At 38.0% G+C, this 13,622-nt stretch overlaps 1 protein-coding gene across 8 annotated transcripts; it reads right to left on the reverse strand.

Moving 5' to 3' along the window:
* Positions 1-6,648: 6,648 nt before the first annotated feature.
* Positions 6,649-12,792, reverse strand: LOC145040999 (protein MEI2-like 4). 8 transcript variants are annotated; one of them, XM_078988880.1, is made up of 18 exons: positions 12,550-12,792; positions 12,323-12,466; positions 11,904-12,197; positions 11,636-11,732; positions 11,238-11,392; positions 11,096-11,141; positions 10,669-11,010; positions 10,190-10,599; positions 9,944-10,102; positions 9,659-9,775; positions 9,405-9,568; positions 9,236-9,321; positions 8,780-9,157; positions 8,051-8,693; positions 7,906-7,990; positions 7,750-7,818; positions 7,453-7,632; positions 6,649-7,367 (listed from the first exon to the last, which is right to left on the reverse strand). In XM_078988880.1, the coding sequence occupies exons 5-18, from the start codon at positions 11,313-11,315 to the stop codon at positions 7,224-7,226; spliced, it is 2,901 nt and encodes a 966-aa protein (XP_078845006.1). In that variant the 5' UTR covers positions 11,316-11,392; positions 11,636-11,732; positions 11,904-12,197; positions 12,323-12,466; positions 12,550-12,792; the 3' UTR covers positions 6,649-7,223. The 8 variants fall into 8 exon arrangements, with proteins under 8 accessions (XP_078845006.1, XP_078845009.1, XP_078845008.1 ...); XM_078988883.1 differs by lacking the exon at positions 11,636-11,732 and having other exon boundaries at positions 8,780-9,154; positions 9,408-9,568; XM_078988882.1 differs by lacking the exon at positions 11,636-11,732 and having other exon boundaries at positions 9,408-9,568.
* Positions 12,793-13,622: the final 830 nt, after the last annotated feature.

The following is a 13,622-nucleotide window of genomic DNA, read 5'->3' on the forward strand; positions in this document are numbered from 1 at the left end:
TACACACAGTACATTACTATACATGCTATATAGAGAGAGAACACATGTTACAGCTAGCACACGTAGAACATTACAGTACATTACTATACTATTACATAGATATGTTTTACATGATTTGTCACACCCCAAAACCGGAATGACGGAAACGTTTGGGGTGGATGACATCATGTCAAGTATCACAACACATGCATTATAGTAATCAAAGTACAACAACCATTGCATTAATAGTAATAGTTTTAAATGGTTTCCATTACAATATATCGAAGTAATACAAGTAATAATATAGGTGCAGCTTGGTACTAAATTGTCTTCGTCAAAAGCTCCAGGGATGTACCTATCTCTTGCAAACCTGAGAATACAAGTTATTTGAAAAGCGAGTATTAGCATTTTTACAAATGCTGGTGAGTTCATAAGTATTTAGTGTCATTTTATTCAAATATCTTTAATAAAAGTGGTGGTTTTAGAGTATCCATTAAATTAGTGTCTTTTCCAGAAAATCCTATATTTTCTTTAATAAAAGCAGTCTTCTACCAAGACTAGACGGAGTTATGTGGTAAAAAGTAGTTTTCCCTTAATCGCTATCATTATCAAAATACAGAATTTGATTATTAAAGAAAGCAAAAGAAATCAGGGAAATAACATATGCCTCAGCAGTGAAGACTGCTGACTAAGGCAAAAGGAATCATAGACTCCAGGAGAGTATTGAACAAACGACACGCCTGGCTCAGTCTAATCAAAGGGAGACACAGACCCCAGTCAGTACCAAATGAAAGGTACAGCTAGCAAGGTCTAAAAACAGAGAATACAGACCCCAGGCAGTATCAAATGAAAGATACAGCTAGTAAGGTCTAAACTAGAGATAGACCTTAGACAGTATCAAATGAAAGATACAGTTAGTGAGGTCCAATACAGTGAACACAGTTTATACAGTGAAATACTGTGTATAAAACCCGTTACCTTAAAGCCATGAATTATAAGGTAACCCTGAGATACTCGTAACCATATTGATCGACACTAGAGAATCTTGACGCCCTGCAAGCGTCGGTATAATTATGACATTTGTTACCCATTGGCTTGGTAGGTCGTGGACTGTAGCTAGCAGTCAGGGTGCGAGGGTGTCAATCCCGTATAGATCTATACACACAATGTCCGCTCTCCCTACAAGAGACTCTGGTTACTATCCTGACAACGGAGAAGGTCGTGTACTGAAGTTGTATCTCGTGTAGTGAGATCTGATGTAAAAATACTGAACTAGTGATAGAGACTCATAACCGAACTGACTAATGTAAACCCATATGACAATGCTTGTATACATAATATATAATTAATGATCAAACGACCTTCGGACGGACATCCGATCCCACCAGACCACATCTCAACAAAGAAAAGGAAATAGGGAGAACAAGCCTTCCTAAGTCCTTCAAACATTATTTATATGCATCTATACAAGCACAGGCATACATCTAACTAACCGAAGTGCTTAACGAAGTAGGAGTGTTTAACGAGTGAGTAAGAGCGTCTAATGAGTGAAGGAGCGTCTAACAAGTATGAGCGTATAACGAGTGAGTAGGACCGTCTAACAAGTATGAGCGTATAACGAGTGAGTAAGAGCGTCTAACAAGTGAAGTAGGAGCGTCAAACAAGTGTAAGCGTATCACGATATAGAAGCGACAATAAGTGAAGTAAGAGCGTCTAACAGGTATAAGTGACTACTGGTATGAGCGAAATAGAGGCGATAATAAGTATAAACGCATCACGAAGTGAAAGCGTTATCAAGTAGGTGTTTAAACTAAGTAGAAGCGAAACAGTGGTATCTAACAAGTAAGAGTATCCAACATGAAAGAAAACCTTGATGAAAACCTTGGAAAAACCTTTATACATTATGAAAATCACGACTTGGTATTCTTTGTAAAATAAGTTTGGAAACCCTAGAAATTCTTTGGAAACCTTTCATAAACCAGTTTAAAATGAAACCTTGATAAAACAGTATAAGTAAGAGTTTTGAACAAGTGAAAACATTTTGGAAAACCATTTATAGTTTCCTACTCGGTAAAACAGTTTACAGTGTGGTAAATCCTTGTGCATGCAGGTTATCAATCACATGTGATTGATATGATAACTGGCATGTTTAACTTGTATTCCCCCCTATAAAACATGTAAAAACATTTAAAAGGTTCATTCAGGGGTATGAACTCACCTGATGTAAGTGGATCCGACGAAGGCGTTGGTTGGGTGCTCGGTGTCAAGTAAGGACTTGAACACACTTAGTGACCTATTAACATATGATAACATATGTTTACATACAATTAGTACATTTAATACTGATTAAACAAGTATACGCTTCCTAAGTGCGAAAACACTTTTAATTAAGCGTTCGGGGTGTCCCGAGTAACATCTAAGGGCGTGTATGGCTCAAATAAGGAGTTTACTCTCCTAAAACTCACTTTATATGAGTTCACGGTTGGGAGACCATATTCCCCATGAGTTTACGGTCGTAAACTCATGGGAGGATTGTTTTAGGTTAATTTCAAGTCCCAAGTGCTTCAAGAATTGGCTTTAAGTAATTATTCAAGGCCATAGGAGTGTTTAGGGTTCCAAGAGTGCACTCCCTTGGAGTTTACGGTCCAAATGACCACTCCTTGGGAGTTTACGGCCGCAAGCTCTTGGCTTGGGCGTGAACTCTCATGCAACCCTTTAAACTTTGATTTTAAGCCCTTGTTTCAACCCTAGCATTTTCTAGTGAAGGTATAAGGCCATTTTGGGGACAAAAACTATCATTTGACATGGTTTGTGGGTGTTTACGGCCTAAGCATGTGCTTGGGCCGTAAACTCCTTTTTACCCCTTATTTCATTGGGTTTAATTGTTCCAAACCCAAAATAGCAAGCCCCTAAGCCATATCTTAAGCCTAAATGTGATTTGGAAGTGATTTTGAGGCTTGATTTGCATATTTTGAGGAGTTTACGGCCTAAGAATGCTCTTGGGCCGTAAACCCTATTTCAAGCCCCTAAACTTGTTGATTTGAGGTTCAAACACTTCTAGGCTTAATCCCAAATTAGTTTCCAAGCCTAAGGGGGGGAGTTTTGGGCATTTTGGCACCATTTAAGGTGTTTACGGCCTAAGGAGGTTCTTAGGCCGTGAATCCTTCTAATTGGCTTTCTTGGGCTATTTTTGGGTTAAAACAACACTAAACAATGTCTAAAACAAGTTAGGGTAGAAGATCTTACGTTTTGGAGGCGGAAACTCGCGGATTTGAGTCGGAAACGAGCTTTTATGAGAGGGAGTATAGAGAGAGGGTGAAAAAGGGTGGAATGAAGTCCATTCTCCCTTATATATGGGTTGGAGTTGGAGCTCAGTGGTATTCTACCCGATACTGCCGTTAAACGGGGCTTTTTGGCCGCACCCGATTTAGTGGTCGTAATAAACTTAACTTTTTCCAAATTAATATGGAAATGTAATTTACATGCTTTTACTTATTTTATTACGACTATAACGACATAAATATAAATAAACAAAACATTTATTTATTTGGCGGCCTCTAATTAACGGAACTTTTATAAAATGGAATATTCCGTTAACGGAAACGGAGTAATGTAACGGAATAAATTTTGGGTTGTCACATGATTACGCTTACATGAGTGCGTTTACATATATACGTTTACATAAGTGCGGTTACATATACTTTGATAGGACAGACATCACTAGGTGCTATAGCATAGAACAAGTTCAGGATCTAACTATACCGATGAATCGCAACGCATTGTGATAGTTATATCGGGTATACATGATCATAGTAATGTGGATGTTCACGGCATGCATATATGCATGGGCGTGTAAAGGTCTCAAAATCCCTTTGACAGTGGAGCGTTTAGCCTAGGATCTAGCCATCACATTAGGCCTTATCCCTCAAATAAGGCAATAGGAGTACAGAGGCAGTCACTTATTACAAATATTGCAGTACTTACGAGATTACCCTAGACTTAAGGTAATTAGTACGGTTGTAGTTCGACACTACACCATAGTACTATTTCATTTTCCCATTATATTCACTTCGTGAACATTCACACGATGCACGGTAATGTAGAAACTATATTTTTGGTTAATGATAGTCGGATTTGGGAAAATACACACTCTTACCAGAGACACACACACAGACACTAGATGCCTTGGTAGAAGGATACGATTAGTAGGAAACATAGGGTTTCCTAGGATCATTCAAAACATTTTCACACTTACAGTTCATATACATTTTCAATACTTACAGTTCATATACAAACAATTTCTTACATATAAATTAAGACACTAAAATACTTATGATCTCACCAGCTTCAAAGCTGATACTCGCTTTAAAAATTACTTGTATCCTCAGGTCATTAATAGACAGGTACGGATGCAAGGTTTAGAGAAGATGGAGCTCGTTCAAGATTCATCTTTCATTTTGTTTATACTTTAGTGTCTATTATAATTTGACAGAACACACTTGTATTAAAATTATATTATTAATGCAATGGATGATGTTGTTGCTTGTTTACTACTTTTCACTGTTGTGATACTGTACATGACGTCCTCCGCCCCAGAACGTTTCCGCCGTTCTTGGTTTTGGGGTGTGACAAAACTTGCCAAAGACGTTTTAGAGGGAATACATTTTAATAGCCACTTATGTGATCAACTGTCTTCCTTCCAAGGTCATTCATGTTGTCGCATCCTATGAAATACTCTACAATCGAAAACCAAGCTATGATTGCATGCGTATTTTGGATGTTTAGCGTATTATCGGAGCACGGAAACAAATGGAGACAAATTTGAACCATGTGGAAGACCGGGGATCTTCGTTGAGTGTCCACAAGGCACGAAGGGATATAAAATCTATGACATGGAACACAATAAATTAATCATATCAAGACATGTTAAATTTCTTGAACATAATTTTCCCATGAGACGCATACACACCGATAAGGAGATTCGTGATGAAATATTTCAATTTTCTAATGAATGTGTAACACCATACCATCAAACGTCACCCTCCACTCATCATTTTCCAACAGCCAACGAGATCTCCACTCACGATGATTACACAAGTAATCATGAGGTAGCAAATGAATCAAAAAGAACTTGAGCCACCCAATTTATGTGACCCTCCCATACAGATTGATGATGTTCCCATGCAAACGGATTTGGAAGTAACCCAAGAAAGTGATGGTGTGTATAATCAAAGGGGAAAACGAACCAAAATGCAACATGCACGCTTCAAGAACTATGAAACTAAATAAACCCTATCGATACATCATTCACTACCCGACGCCAATTTTGTTGTCTCAACGGTACATCCTCTTACTAACTATGTTTCTTATAGTAATTTTTCTAAGACTCACAAAGCATTCTTAGCTACCATTGTTACACACAATGAGCTAAAGTCTTTCAGTGAGGTTGTGCATGATGAACGGTGGAAAGAAGCAATGAGAAAAAAAGTCGGTGCACTTGAACAAAATGGAACCTAGCAACTTGAACACTTACCATAAGGAAAGAAGAGGCAATAGACTCCAAGTGGGTATACAAAATTAAGTACAAACCAAACAGGGACGTTGAACGATATAAGGTTCGGCTCGTAGCAAAGGGATATACTCAAATGGAAGGTGTGGATTTTCACGACACATTTGGTGGATTTTGGTGAGCACATAAATAAGCCGACACCCCTTTTGTGTGAAAATGAATTAGCATGTCACATAACTCATAATCTTGTCTTTCATGAACGAAAAAAATATGTAGAGATTTATAAGAGAATGAATAGAATCAAAAGAAATAACACCAATTTGAATTAACTCTCATGATCTGTTAACAGATTTGTTAACTAAACCATTAGGCTCGGAACATCTACATTCTCTTGCAAGATTTGTTAACTAAACCATTAGGCTCAGAACATCTACATTCTCTTGCAGTCAAATTGGGCATTCTAATCTTCATGCTCCAGCTTGAGGGGGGAGTATAGGAATCGGTATTATCCTTGTTATCATGAGTGATAATTTCTATCATTATCTTCTTTTTATTCTTTTCTTTTCTTTAAGAGATAAATGTTAGTTTTGGTTTTATATATATATATATATATATATATATATATATATATATATATATATATATATATATATATAGGTTTAAGTATTATGCATTGTATTCTATGATAACAAATGATCATGTCCACATTGTGAATCATGTTTGCATTTTCTTTTCAGCCTAGCCAATTTACAAGGCTAACATGGAGAAAATCAGGAGTCTCTTCCATTGTTCCGAAAGTTTTTCACACTCCAAAAAACATGAACCGACCCTTCACATAGGACTAGAATGTTACGAGTCACTAGTTCATCTGATTTATAGCTAGATAACATTTGAAGGACAAGTCGTCATCTTTGGCAAAGATTTGTGGATTTATTTTATGCATGATGAGAGCTGAATAGTATGTTATTTGGGTCTTATCTCAGGTGTGCTCGTGATCTCAAAGATTTTTTTTTTTTAAAAAAACAGTTTAATGAGTGATCAATAGAACCTATCCGTCACAGCTTTTGTTGCTGATGTGGGGATCAAAAACTAATATAGTTATTCGATTTTGCCTGATTTTGAACAAGAACCAAAACAGCAAACAAATCAAGCATATGATATACTACAAAATGTTCAAAAACTTCATTAAAAAAAAAAAAAAAAAAACAAGGATTTCATGCAAGCATCTCCAAAACAAAATGCAAAAAAATGTCAAGCAAAAATGAACATGGACAAAAAGGAAGCAGAAATGATAGAAGCAAAGGGGAGGGCTCTAGGGTCAAAAAACAGGATACTCGATTTATCAGACCATAAGAGGCTTTGTTGATGTGATCCCCTCCCCCGGTCTGCCTATCAACTGCTATAAATCAGTAGGGTACCCTCCTCTTAATTCATCAAAATCTATAAGCCTCTTCTCCTTGCAAGTAACAACCCAAAATTTAGAAGCTTCTTCTCAGTCAGCACCACAAGTAGAGAAAAAGAATGTCATTTGTTTTAAGCTGCTCTTCCCTCCTGGCCCCACCCATGGCTCAATGTACATTAGAAAATTTGAGGTGGGTTGGCTTTCAATTAATTATGGTAATGTTGTTTGTTTGTTTGTTTGTTTGTTTGTTGTTTGTTATCTAGAAGAAGTAGAAGTAGAAGAAGGTTAGCGTTTAGCAAGCACGACAAAAAGGAGCAGCAGCCTTGGGCTTTCTCAGCACTCAAAATCCTTTGTGGAACCTGAAGATGAGTCCCCACCATTTGAAGAGGCCTCGCCATTTCCCGCATCCTCATTTGTGCTGCTGTTTCTGCTTTTGTTGACTCGAGATCGAACATTAACACCCATCGGAAAAGGCACCTGCATACCAAACATCACATCATAATTCATACATTATAAGAAGAAATGAATCAAGAATATGCAACTAAAAGCACAATGGCGTTACCTGATCCCCTGCATTCGGACCTTCAGTGTGGAAAAGGATTGGGCGACAGCGTTTATCTTCATTCATCAAACTTGAATTCTGAAAGTGGGCAATCAGTGCAGCTTTTCCCTGTATGCGAGCGTATGCAAGGGATGCCACCTTTTCACTGTTGAACTTCTCCCACTTCTTCCCATTAAACGCCTGTTGTAAATTGTAATTCATTCTTTCATTCATTAATCAAATACTAGCAGTAGCTAGGCTAGCTTTTAGTAAAACACATACATACATACATACATACATACATACATACATACATACCTGATAGAACGGAACGATAAGGGAAGGCTCAGTCATGTTGATGAACGCATAACCCACATTGCATTTGTTCTGCCAACATAAACAGCATACTGTTTGTTAATCTCTGCCATTCTATTTCTATCACAAAAAAAAAATTATATATTGATATGTACTAGCCTTGAAATCAATGGGTAAGTAGATAAAATCATATGTTCCACGATGGCGTTCATCAATTGCAGCCAACAGCATTTTAGAAGTGTACCTGCAGTTTCCCACATTCAATAAAAATGAATGGATGAAATAAATAAATAAATATACATACTTGTTAGGGATGTTCTTGATCATGAGTGTGGTCCTTCTGTCTTCCCCACGCATTATACGGTCCAGATCGAGTTCAAATTGTTTCTTGGTGTCGGCCTGATTTGAAGTGGCTTCATTTCTACGGATTCTAGCCCGGTCACCAGAAGAAGAAGAATCAAACGAACCCATCATAGGAATCAGTTGTCCTCGAGTAGGAAACATTACATTATTCTGATGATGGATGGTTTTTGATGGAATTGGCAGGTCACCCATATGAGGAGGAAACATATTATGCGAATGAGACACAAAATCCAGACCTGGAACCCTCATATTCATATTCCCAAGAGAACCTGGATGGAAAACTGATGCTTCAGGGGATTCCCCTGCATAAGAGTGGCGTCTATCCCAGATAGAAGGATTCACAGAGGGTGCGGATCCCACATGCTGCTGCTGCTGCTGCTGCTGGTTGTTGATATGCAGAAAAGTGTTGGCAGCATGAGTTGGTGCTCTGGGAAGAGCATGCACCAGTGGAGCACTATGAGCATTTCCGACCCCGTTCATTAAAGATGGTGAATTGGGCCACATCATGTTATGGCTATGTGGAGAGGGAGAAGGATTCCACATGTACGGATGAGTGGCAGCATTCCCAGCAGAGCTGCCAAACACTGAGATAGATACCAGAGACCGAGTCAAATCATGATCTGGATTCACCAAGATATATATAGCTATATATAGATACAACCCTCCTTACCAGTGTCGTTAAGTTCAAGTGAGCGTCCAATTGAGCCACCACCACCGATTCTGTTAAACTGCTGCTGCCTGTTCCCCGCCACCCTTTCAGACATTCTGCCAGCCATGGTACTAGGAGAATTGCATAGAAAGTTATTGGTCAATCCATCTTGATACTCTGGAAGTGAGTGAGGGTGGTAATTTGGTGTGCTCCGGAAATCATATTTCAGTGATGGGATGATGCCAATACCGATGCCACGTTGATGTTGATGTTGATGCTGATGTTGATGTTGATGTTGGAATTCCACATCTAATAGTTGAGTGGCAGCAGCAGTTGCAGAATGAACACCCAACCGAGTTCCATTGTCCATGTTAACTCGAACATGTGAACCTGGTCCTGCTAAAAATAAATAAATAAATAAATAAAATCTACATCAGGTACATTACAACCAAGAGTGGTGTGACTCAGATATCATACCAGATATTTCTGTTGTGAAATCAGTAGGAGGGCTACACATTTGCAACAACGCACTAGTTTCATCAAGATCCAGCTCGGGAAATGGACTGTTAACATCAACACCACACATATATATGTATCTATAAATATATATATAGTAATAAGAAAAGAATGTTGGTTACAAACTTACAACCAGCTATACCGTTTAGAACCACCGGGACAGCTGGGTTCAAGCTTCATCTGTTTCCCTCCTCCAATGTCACTCTTGTTTAATTCACATAAAGCAGCTTCTGCAGCTCTAATATCATAAAACTCTATGGACTTGTGACGACTTCCTTGTGGATTTTCACGGATCTGCATCATCCCATTCCCAGGAGAACTATTATTATACTACCACCAACTCACACTCACCTCAAAACACAATCATCGTAAAATCAATCTTACCTCCTTAACCTCACCATAGACGCCAAAAATACGGCCAAGTTCATCATTAGAGACACTAGAATCGAGGTTATATATCACAACAGTGCCTTGATTAACATCTTTGTCCGAGAGGTTGTCCTGACAAAAAAAAACACTGTATATAATCAAAACACTATAGCAATATAACTTCTTTAATATAACAATATCATAGCACACTGACGTATAGATAAGCTGAAACCAACGAGTGTTTAGGCACAACAAGACCATGAACTAAACCATATCATACACAAGGATGGAAAAAACAACCTTTGGAATGGAGTAATGAATGTCAAGCTTTCTACGCCTCAATGGCTTGTTCTGAAGAGCTTGCATGGCTCGTCGGGCTGCTCTTATATCATAGTACGATATCATCACAAACCCACGATGTTTGCAGGCTGTGTACAGAGTGCGGATCTCACCATATTGCTGCACAGTCATCAGCATCAATATATATATATATATATATATATATATAATCCAAATACAAAGAATGAAAGAAACATAGACACATACCTCGAACAAGATGCGTAACTCGGAATCTTCCACATTGCTGTTGATATTTCTCACAAAAAGTGTTCTTGATGGGTTTTCTCCATGGGGGTGGTGTTGTTCCCCAGAAATTTCATAATTTCTTTGTCCGCCATCTTCTCCAAGCTCCATCCCCCCGACACTGCTAAAAAAGTCCAATTCTTCCACATCATCACCACTGCCTGGTTGCTGTTGCACTTTACAGTCAAGGTCAAGCCCATCAGTCACCCCAGAGAGCAAATCATCATCGTCTGGGAGTAGATTCCCAATAGTTTGGGCCTCAATCTCTTCAAGAGATTCAAATGGTTCCTCTTCTTCGTACTGGGAGGCAGCAGCTCCAACAGAATGACCATACATGCCATTATTATTCTTATTATTATTTGCTGATAATCTCACTGCACAAACAAACAAACATAAATTTCCGTGTGTAACAACATCAATGGAAATGGAATAGGGTAACTTACATTTTCTACTGAAAAGATCCGATAATGAACTTGAAAAGAGGCCATTCTCGTAGTGTTCGCCCATAGCATTAAGATAATAAGATTTATGTTCCGTGTTCAGATTAGATCTGTTTCCTTTATCACTATCAACAGCTCTCCTCAAAGAATGGCTAGTTGCTCTCCCTGCTCCCACTCCCACTGTGTTATTCTCTAATAAGTTAATATGAACTTTATTATGGTCTTGGCTACGGTAAAGATTAGGGACATCAAAGCGCTTCAACATATGAGAATCAGATGACATCTGTTTTTGTTTTTCCACAACCGAACTGTCACCAACTGCATATACGTTGCCATCTTTTAGACCTGAACAGAGACCGCATAGTATCAGTTGATGAAGATTTTTTTTCTTTTTTCTTTTTTTTTAAAGCAAGTATCCATCACTGCTCACCGTAGTTGTCAGGCATACCATCTGTCTTCCTGAACCCAATTTGTCTCTGCAAATGCAAATGGAAGTTATACAAATGAAGAAAAGAAAACCTGATCCGGAAGAAACAAACAATGCAAGGGGAAGGAGATGCAGCAGTAAGTACCTCATTAGGATGTTGCACCTCTTCGGATAAGAACAAAGATGGGGACAAACCATGTGAGTCCATTAGTTCAGATGGCATGCTTAACCCTCAAAAGGCTACAAACACAAAATTCTTTCCTTTGGGGTTTCACCAATTCAATTCAACCACTCAACTTCCTATTAATTACAAGCAAGGGATTAAGATTTTGATATTAATTTAGGCCAATAAACGGTCAGCTTCCACAAAATTTCAGAAAAACAAATCCGTTTTTCTGACAAGCCTTAAAATTCAAAATTGATTAAAGACGGGCTCTTTTTGTTAAGGAACTAAAATCTCAGCAGTTTAAGGAAAGACGCAATTAATTTTTTCCGAACAAACATAAAAGGAAGCATCTTTGTTGAGAATAAGAGCTATGAAACCTAAAGCCGATCTATGTAACAAGTAGAGCTGCCTTGGAGTTGAAAATCAACAGCCGTGAATCCTAAAGCCGATCTAACAACTAAAATTGTTTTGGAGCTGAAATCAACAACAAAACCCCAGAATTCAGCATCAAATTCAATAGTTTGTCTTCTCTTCTTCAAAAATATGAGAAAAAAAACTAACAAGTTCAAACTTAACGGATCAAAGGATCACGAAATGCAACAAAAATTGTGAGAAGGCAAAGAAAAAAAAGGGAAAAGCACGCACCTTTATCAAACTAAAAACGACATAATAGATCAAGAGAGAATTTCCGAAGATGAAATGGAGATGCAGAGAGAGATAGAGAGAGATAGAGAATTTAAAGGATTAAATGGGAAAGAGATAAATCGAATGGATTACGGCATAAGGCAAGGGAGAAAGGAGATTTGGAGAAGGGATCTAGGTTTCTGTGCCGTGCAAGAACCTCCAAAGCTTCCTTTGATGCCTTCTTCTCTTTCTCTCTCTATCTCTCTCCACCTTGTGTCTGTGTGTTTTCTGTCTTTCTCTCTCTACTTTTTTTCCCTACAATGCACGTTAACCACATGAAATTAGCTGAATATTTAAATATCACAAGTCTTGATCAATTTTAACTCACAAGAAACCCCATCTGTCTGCCTGTAATGTTAAAAAGAAGGGAGCGTACGAACCTGCGGAGGTCTTTCTGCGTTTAACGGCGAGATTCCCACGCCCTCAGTCCGCTCCCCCCGTCGAGAGAGAGAGAGAGAGAGAGAGAGAGAGAGGGAGTGTGTGTGTGGGTGGGAGGGAGAGAGAGAAAGAGAGAGAGGAATAATCTGCCGAAAGAATTATTAAAAAAAATAAGATACAAAAGAAACAAAGAAATTGAAACAGAGAGAAAGTGAAGAAAATTGAAGACCGGAGATGAAGAAGACTCCTGCTCCTAAGTTCACGAAGATTAATGAAAATCCCAGATGATCATGTCGTCATGTCATGTGTGTGAGAGAGAGAAAAAAGGAGAGGAGAGAGGGAGATAGATCGGGTTGGGTTGGGTTGGGGTTGGGCAGGTTGCCGTTATTACATTCAACGCCGTTAGCCACCCACAACACACGCCGGTTTGTTTGGTTCGTTATGACTCTACACAGACACATCTCCAGTGTGTTTCTTTATCTTGTGTATAATTTGACATCTTCAACCCCTAAATTAACCAACACTCACCTTCTTTCAATCACACAAATATACTTAATTTCCTTCCATTGTCTTTATCTTTAGACATTTGCGATTAACCATATAATATACATCTGTAATTCGGTTTTTGATCATCGATTACAAACAAATTTAAGTTTCTGAACAAAATTGACGGCAAACTGGTTTGGTTTAATTACTTGGAGTTAATGCAAGTCAATTTTTGGTTTATAAACTAAATCCACTCATTCATCCGGTGTAAATATAAGTTGAAAAAATTGGGTCTTCATTGAATGCTATCATAAACACCAATACCGAATATATAGAATTTTTTTATATACACAGTGTTTATGTTCTTTTTTGCGTTATTATTCTTGGTGGAAATGTAAATATAATCATCACCTACTAAATATTCAAGTGCATTACAAAATTGTACATCTATGAATAATGTTCTTTCGTGGGTTATTTTTGAAAAGAAGCAATAATAAATTTCATAAAATCATTAATATCAGTAGGAGATGATGTGAGATTTGTTGTAAATGAGTAAAGGGAAAATGAATCAGAAGGGTAACAAACTGTTGCATTTGTTCTCATTTTATCCATTTTCTTTTTTTGTACTCAATATATCATCGTACTTGTTGTTTGTATTCACCATAACCCTTTGACGGGGTATCACGGGTCAAAAATCGGTCAAAAGGGTTATAATAAACACAAACAACAAGTTCGTTGGTATATTGAGTAAAAAAATGAAAATGATCAGATGAGAACAAACGCAACAGTTAGTTACCCTTAAGATTCATTTTCCCG

Source organism: Lactuca saligna, chromosome 4 (assembly GCF_052625555.1).
Source record: "Lactuca saligna cultivar CGN05327 chromosome 4, ASM5262555v1, whole genome shotgun sequence".
Classification (NCBI taxonomy): Eukaryota; Viridiplantae; Streptophyta; class Magnoliopsida; order Asterales; family Asteraceae; genus Lactuca; species Lactuca saligna.